This window comes from Pelobates fuscus, chromosome 7 (genome assembly GCF_036172605.1).
Source record: "Pelobates fuscus isolate aPelFus1 chromosome 7, aPelFus1.pri, whole genome shotgun sequence".
NCBI classification, from domain to species: Eukaryota; Metazoa; Chordata; class Amphibia; order Anura; family Pelobatidae; genus Pelobates; species Pelobates fuscus.
In genome coordinates, this window is record NC_086323.1 from 87492169 (window position 1) to 87500983 (window position 8815).

The 8815-nt window shown below is 44.0% G+C and overlaps 1 protein-coding gene across 1 annotated transcript in view; it reads right to left on the reverse strand.

The window, feature by feature from the left end:
• TADA1 (transcriptional adaptor 1) overlaps positions 1-1129 on the reverse strand; it is a 38182-nt gene extending 37053 nt beyond the window's left edge. The window contains exon 1 of the mRNA XM_063427357.1: positions 898-1129. Within this exon, the coding sequence (XP_063283427.1) occupies positions 898-971 (74 nt within the window). The 5' untranslated portion in view covers positions 972-1129. The remainder of the gene's footprint in view (positions 1-897) is intronic.
• Positions 1130-8815: the final 7686 nt, after the last annotated feature.

Here is an 8815-nt window from a genome sequence, read left to right on the forward strand (position 1 = left end):
TGCCATGCCCATTACATTAAGGTCTCTTCTGTCATTCCTTTTAGAACCTTGTTTCTTTATCTATTATTTTACCTGCAGATTTTTACAAAAGAAGAAAAAAAAATGTATGTTTTTTTTTTTAAAATCATTACTGTTGCTAAATCAATTACAAGTGCCACTATACAAAAGCTAAAATGCCAATTGCGAACAACAGTACGCATGACTACTTGCATTCAGTCTTTCACCCACTGCCAAGGCAAAATGTCCTGTTCTGTATGGCATAGGAGGAGGAGAAAGACGGCGGAGCTGTTGGGCACCATGGGACTTCTTGAGGGTTAAATGGTTTATCAAGTGAAGTTAAGTCAGCACCCAGTGACTCCCAGAGGTAGACAACCTTGAGCACTCCAGATGTTGTGCACTACATCTCCCTGAAATGCTCTTACGGAAATAATGTCAGCAAAGCTTCAAGGGAGATGTAGTCCACAACATCTGGAGTGCCCAACCATAACAACTTCAGTGGGATGAAGTGGTTATAGTTACTGGAAGAAACCTCAATGCCAATTTTTTATTGGTAAATCATATTTTACAAAAGTAACATTATGTGGCAGCAAATAAAACAAGTGTATTGCAGTGCAGCACTTTCCAACGCTGCTATATATGTTGGTGCTATAGTGATAAAGTAATATTGGTAAAAATCTGTGAGGAGGCAAATGCATTCAAATTAATGAACTTTTCAATGAGAGGACATGCATTCAAAATCCCTTAAAGGGCCATATTTTTAAATAAAGTCCCCCTATGATCATGTTCCTTTATTTTTGATGGGAGGCAGCTGCAGCTGGCTGGATACGGGTTTGCTGTATAATCCAGGCCGGGGATGTGTAGGCCTCAGGTAAAATCTACATAAACAATCACACTCACTGTTTCACGTTTTCTCCCAAAGCCTCGCTCAGGCTCTTCTTAGCTGCTTCCAGTTCACTCACGAAAGTCGCCATTACCGGCAATTATCAAGTAGGGAGATAAAAAGGCGATGCGGTAACTACTCTGCTCGACCAAACTGCTCAGGCCGACATCTGTGCAATCTTTAAACCATGAAATCTACTGCTGGCACACCGCCTGCGGCAAAGTACGGTACAATACTACTGCGGGTGGGAACAGCAAACACAAAGTGGTGTTTGCGTTTTTTTTTTGTTTTTTTTTATCGAAACTTTATTTAGTCCTTAAACACGAGCAAAAGAGAGGAAGTGTTTTTTTCTTAGATGCAGCTCCTTGTTAATGTGTATTTGTGTATATTAGTGTTTTATGAAATTATTGATTTGTTAAATGTTTATTAACAATTATTTTGTTTTAAAACAAACTTTAAACATAGTTGCCAATGTATAAAAATAAATAAAATCCAGCATTCACACAGAGATGTACACAGACATGCTCACACAGCTACACTCAAAGCATACACAAATACATACACAGAAATAAATAAGAAAATACATATTTCTTAGCCACTTTTCTCGGGCGGTTATACTGCAAACAGAACCCTGAAATGGGGGGAAAAAATCATAACTGGCGGGACAGTTGGCAACTATGAAAATATATTGTTATTTTCACTTGCACGCATACAAACAATTATTTATTTGAATGGATGTGCAACATACACTATATGGTCAAAAGTATCTAGAGACACTTGATAGTCAAGCATATGGGCTTAATTATTGGAGATTCCATTCCAGAACTATGGATATTAGTATGAAGTTGATCACAACGACCAGGGCCGTTCCAAGACATTGTGCTGCCTGTGTCCAAGAATGAAATGCCCCTCACCAAAACCACTCCCACATCCATTATGTTATGCAGTGTGTGTAGTGAATACAGTGTCTGTGTTTGTATTGGGGAAGCAAAGTGTGTGTTTGTGTAATGGATGCAGTGTGTGTAGTGGTGTGGTGGAATCTCAGTAAAAATAAATTTACTAGGACAAGATTGCCACGTGGTATGTGCACTTGCATATGTGGATGTACCAGTTAAGTCAGTTACACGTAGCTAAGATACAATCAGTAGTGTAAGGAGCATAAGTAGGAATACAGGATATACGAGTATTTCCCCTCCTCCATTGTGCTGGGCAAGCCATGTGGTCAAACAGGATTTTAGTCTCTATTCGGTTGATTAGATAAGAGTATGTGTAGGTTGAACTGATTATGGGAGGAGCTACATGCCTATATAAGGGAACTACACTGTATGATCAGGACTCAGACTTTGCTGTTTTTTGGTGACATTAGTCCCTCTGAGTCCCGGTCGGTGAATCGAATAAAGAATCTCTTCCTTCCTGAAGAAACCTGTGTCCATCTCTCTGTGCTTGGCTTCCGTCAGTTTCTCCGGTATCATTTGGTGCATTGGGCCGGGAAGCTCATCGTTCAACGGTAGCTGAGAAGCAGAGGCGTGAGACGGTCTATCTTTGCCCACGTTCTCTACGGCTGCACCCCTGAACTTCTGCGTGGACCTCCTTTCGTCTCGGCGCCACTGGTCTGTTGTCCAGGAGATCATCGGCCTCTACGTAGAAAGTGCTGGGGTGCCCCCGTCGATGAGTGTGAACTCAGGTTCAGGAACGAGGAGGTAAGACGACCGCTGTTTTAGACGGTGGACCCACTAGGGGTATTGGATACCGATTGTGCGGTAGGCCCATAAGGGGTTATTTGGAATCTGCCCCCTCCAGTGGAGGGAAGGAGCGAAGGCGCACCGCTCAATTAAACGCCCTTTAGTAAGCCCGTTTAATTTTGGTTTGGAGTCAGGCGGGGTTCTGGTGTAAATAGCCCTAGCCGGACACCGGTGTCTTGTCTAGACTAGCGTTCTAGGGTGTATATTTTGTTCGCTAGGTCGGAGGGACCAGGAGACTAAGCGGCGTCTGTGTAAATTCGGTCCGCTAGATCTCAACCTATCTTGGCTAAGTGGGAAGGCGTGTAAATTTGGAACCCACTAGATTTTTGATAGAATAAATAGACTAAAAGGGTGCTGTTGTAAATTCTGCCCTCTAGTTCGCTATATGTGGTGCTTGGGCAGTGTGGCTAACCAAAACGTATGTAGATAGTTTTAGGTAGTCCATCAAGGTACTGGCCAATAGATTAATTGTATATGTGTTAAAGATTGTTGTAGTAGCGTGTATATCTTGCTAGATAGCGTGAGCTCTGCCGTCTAGCGAGTGTGAATAGTGTGTAACTGTATTATAGCGCAGATAGCGTTTCTACCAAATGGAACAACATCTTTAAAGTTCAATGGACCTTCAGGTATAATGACAATATCTGTACCAAAGGAAGAAGAGTGGCGACTTTATACAGCGTTGACTAGCCAAAACCCTAAGAGTGATGAATCCTTGTTTAATATACCAGGAGTGTGGGCAGAGAACAACCCACCAGGACTTGCTCACAATATCCCACCAATTCGAATCGAACTGAAACTTGGGGTCTATCCAGTGAGCTTAAGGCAATATCATATCCCACAAAAGGCCAAGAAGAATATACAATCGTATTTGGATAAGTTCATACGGTATGGTATCCTAAAATTCTGTACTTCCCCCTGGAACACCCCATTGTTGCCTGTTCAAAAGCCCAGTACAGATGAGTATCGCCCTGTGCAGGACTTGAGAGCAGTCAATGATGCGGTCGTAAGTATACACCCAGTTGTGCCCAATCCATATAACCTGCTTGCTTTAATTCCGGGCGGGGCTACCTATTTCACTGTCTTAGATCTCAAAGATGCCTTCTTTTGCCTTCGAATTGCTGCGGAAAGCCAGTGTATCTTCGCATTCCAATGGGAAAATGCTGTAACGGGCTCGAAACGCCAGATGACTTGGACAAGACTGCCCCAAGGGTTTAAAAATTCACCCACCCTATTTGGATCAGCTTTAAGTCAAGACTTACTGGATTTCAAGTCCATCCCAGGAGAGTGTGTACTATTGCAATATGTAGATGATTTGTTGATAGCGGCAGTTACAAGAGAAATATGTCAGCAAGCAACACATGATCTACTACACATTCTCTGGAAGGAAGGATACAAGGTGTCCAGGAAGAAAGCTCAGTTGTGTCAGCCAACTGTCAAGTATCTGGGATTCCATATCTCTGAAGGTCAAAGGATAATGGGGCCAGAGAGAAAAGAAGCTGTATGCCAAATACCAATACCCAAGAATAGAAGACAAGTGCGGGAATTCTTGGGGGCAGCAGGCTTCTGTAGGATATGGATTCCCAGTTATGCGATATTGGCGAAACCTCTTTATGCAGCTATAAAAGGTACAGAACACGATCCCTTCCTGAAGAATGGCTGTGGGAGTATTGACACAGTACTTGGGATCATGGCAAAGACCTGTTGCATATATGTCCAAACAACTGGATGCAGTGGCCAGTGGTCTTCCACCTTGTCTAAGAGCTGTAGCTGTCCTTTTGCCACAACCTACTGAGAGTCAACACGATTGCCTGGAGGTGATGGATGAAGTGTTCTCAAGTAGACCGGACCTTCGTGATTTTCCTATCCAGAACCCTGATGTCCAGTATTATACGGACGGCAGTAGTTATGTGAAAGAAGGGATTCGCTATGCAGGATATGCAGTGACTACCATAGACAAGGTGATAGAAGCTCGGCCATTGTCAAAATGAACATCGGCACAGAAGGCAGAATTAATTGCACTAACACGAGCGTTACAATTGGCAGAAGGTTTAAGAGTGAACATCTACACGGACTCCAAGTATGCGTTTTTAACCACTCATGCCCATGGAGCTTTGTATAAAGAAAGAGGACTATTGAATTCAGAGGGTAAAGAAATTAAGTACGCAGCTGAAATATTGCAACTACTGGAAGCCGTGTGGGAACCGAAAGAAGTTGGTATTATACATTGTCGGGCGCATCTGAAAGGAGATGGTGACGTAACCAAAGGAAATCGGATGGCAGATAATGCAGCTAAGCGTGCCGCTGAATCAGGAAGACAGGAATATGTGGAACATATAGCTGCACTTATACCGACTCCACTGTCTCAATGGACTCAAGTTTATACAGCTCAAGAAGAAGAGTGGTTAAAGACAGAAGCTGGGAAATACCTGGAGAACAAATGGTATCAGTTAGAAGATGGAAGAATAGTCATTCCAGCATCACTAGCTGTAGAAATTGTCCAGAACTATCACAACGGGACACATTCTGGAAGAGATAGTATGGAAGAATCTCTCAGAAAACATTTCTACATACCAAGATTGTCCAACTTGACTCAAGACATTGTACGAAGATGTGTAATATGTGCTAAGAATAACGCAAAGCAAGGACCAGTGAAACCACCGGGAGTCCAGTATATGGGGAGACTCCCTATGTCCGATCTTCAAATAGACTATACGGTAATGCCTAAATCCGGCGGACATCGCTACCTACTAGTAGTTGTGTGTACCTACTCAGGTTGGGTAGAAGCATGTCCCACTCGTACAGAGAAAGCAGGAGAAGTTGTGCGATTCCTGTTGCGAGAAATAATACCCCGATATGGACTACCATGTTCTATAGCAGGGGTAGGCAACCTTTTAGCAGCACTGTGCCAATATAAGATTGTGATGTCCCGTAGCGTGCCGGTCCTATTTTTTTTAATTGAGGTGTGTATGCTGCCGTATTCTGCTTGTGTTATTTTTACTGTAATTGCTTTGTATCGTTGTATTTGTGCGTAATATGCAGGGACGTCTTTAATATTGACTGGACCTTGGGCAAAGCATTTGCTTGGGGCCCCCTGGACCCTGTCCCCCCTCCCCAGGCGTGCAATCACGTCCTCCACCTCAACGCAGTGGCAGACCTAAAGTAGAGAGGTGCAAGAATTTTATTGGGCCTCCCTGTTGCACGGGTGATTAAAAGGTAGATCCCCATCTGTCGTGCAACTCCAGAAATGCATTGACAGCTGGGGCTCTACCATTAACCCATGTTTCCAGGTCTGTATTAAGCACTAAGCAGTTTTTGTGTGTTTGAATGTAAACAGGTTTTTGTATGAAATATGTTTTTGTGTGGTGTTGGCATGATTGCAAGCATGTATTTGTGTAGTGTTGGTTTTTGAATGCAGGGGTGTATTTACATATGATTTTGGTGTGTAACACAGACGTGTTTGTACGTAGTGTTGAAATTTGAATGCAGGGGTGTATTTGTGTGTAGTGTTAGTGTGTGAATGCTGAGATGTATGCACATATACACGCACACAGAGATATATACACACTGAAACACACACAGATACACAGACATACTGACACACACAGATATACTGACACAGATTTACTGACAGACACACACACACACACACAGACATACTGACACACATACACACACAGATATACTGACACACAAACATACTGACACACACAGATATACTGACACACACACAGACATACTAATACACACACACACACACACAGATATACTGACACACACAAAATGTACACTTTAAAAACCTGCTGGTGGCAGAAGGTGTTGGGAGTTGGGGTCTGGCTCTCTCGGCCAGCCCCCCTCCACTCTGCCTACTCTTCTTTCCCGTGCGCTCCTCTCTTTGTGGGTGGAAGTGATGCGTGTCCGTCACTTCCTCCCAGCCTGCTGCCAAAAAGCAAGGGACCCGCTCGCGCTGTTAAGTGCCTCAGCGCGACCGGGCCCCTGCTGACAGAAGCCCACCGGGTGGCCCTTTGTGCACGGGCCACCCAGTGGGCCTCCTTAGTGTGCGGATTACCAGCCAGGTGTTAGAAAGAGTTGAGGCCAGCGGGGCTCACTGTGCAGCTGCCCAGTTTGCCCCGCGTTAAAGACGGCCCTGCGTATATTAGCTATTATATTGTATATGTTCATGAGTAGTTTATGGATTGTGTATGATACATATGAATGTGAGTTGTGTATGGGGGCTGCTTGTGGAATTGTGTGTGTGAATGGATATGTCACATTGTGTGTTTGGTAGTGTCTGTGGGGGCTGTTTGAGGTATTGCATGTGAGAGGCTGCATGTGGGGTTGTGCATGTATGTGGATTGTTAGTGGTGTTGCATTTGTGCGGATTATGTGTATGTTTGTGTGTGGGCTGTCCGTATTATTTGTATGAGGGGAGGGTTATTCTGCATTTCTGTGTATATCTACCAGTGTGGGTGTCTTCCCTGGGGTCCAGTGGGGACCAGGCCGGCCAGGTACATGTCAAGGACAGGAGCTGCAACTGCGAGCTGTTCTACTATTGTGTGGATTCCCATTCACAAGTGCTGGGAGGAAGTGATCTGAGATCACTTCCTCTACGTGCTGCAATGCATAAATTGAGGATTGTCCTTCACCACCTTTTCGGATTAGCAGATATCTGAAGTTTTACTGGGACTCCTGATAGGCCAGAGCCTGTTTGTCTCTAGCAGCCTTGAGTGCCGTGCAAAGACACCTCGAGTGCCGTGCATGGCACTAGTGCCGTAGGTTGCCTACCCCTGTTCTATAGGATCGGATAATGGTCCAGCCTTTGTTCACCAGTGCCTACAACAACTGACTCATATGCTTGGTATTAAGTGGAAGCTTCATACGGCATATAGACCTCAGAGTTCTGGGAAAGTGGAAAGGATGAACAGAACTATTAAGAACCAATTGGCAAAGATGTGTCAAGAAACTCAACTTAAGTGGAATGTTCTTTTGCCTATAGCTCTGTTACATATTCGTAGTACACCTACCAGAAGGATGGGTCTCTCACCTTTTGAAATCATGTATGGGTGTCCACCTCCCGTACTTGGTAACTTAAGGGGGGATTTGAGTCAGTTCGGAGAAGGAATTACCCGGCAGCAGGTTGTAGAGTTGGGTAAAACTATGGAGGAGGTACAGAAATGAGTACAAGATAGATTACCTGTGAATATTTATCCCCCTGTTCATAGCTATCATCCAGGAGATCAAGTGTGGATTAAAGAGTGGAACAGTATACCGTTAGGGCCTAAGTGGAGGGGTCCTTATGTTGTTCTTTTGTCTACCCCTACAGCAATAAAGGTGTCTGAAGTGACTCCGTGGATTCATCACTCCAGGGTTAAACCAGCAGCAGCAGATTCTTGGCAAGCTACACCAGATCCAGAGAATCCCTGCAAGATCCGGTTAAAGCGCATGACTCAGTCGGAGTAACGAGGAGATATTGGGATTACAAGTGTGTTTAAAGAGATCAGTAAGTGAGTGTTTTGTCGGCCATAATAAAGCCAGACCACTCACCCACGTGACATAGCCAGGGTGTCTCGAAGGGACCTCTGTGAAGGGAAGAGAGGACCAGCAGAACTCCATTCCTTGCAGCCCTTACATCCTGGAAGCTGAGGTGCCATCGCACGGACGAAGACTGAGGATGAAGACGTCGAAAGAAGTGCTTTTGATAATGTGTATTCTTATGTTTTTTATTATTCAGGAAGGAAGACACACCTAGCTGTGAGGTTTGCATTAAGACTACTATAACAGGTAATCATATTTCCCCAGACCCTAATTTGGCATTCACAATATGAATGTAAAGGATATGTATCAAGGTGTAGATACTTAGGTATAGAGTATAGTGTATGCCATTTAGGAGTAGGCGAACCTAAGTGCTTCAATCCAGAGTATCAACCCCGTACAATTTGGTTGACCCTCCGGAATGGAGACTCACAGGGGACCCTAATAAATAAAACAGTATTAGAAACCGTACATTCTTCGGGTGTTCTGCTATTTGATGCATGTAAGGCGATATCAAGTGGTAGAAAACCGTGGAATGTATGCGGGGATCTTAAGTGGGAGAGAACGTATGAGTCTAACGATAAGTATATTTGTCCCAGTAGTAAAAATAAGTACGTAAGTCCAAAATGCCCAGATAGGGATTATAATTATTGCCCATATTGGT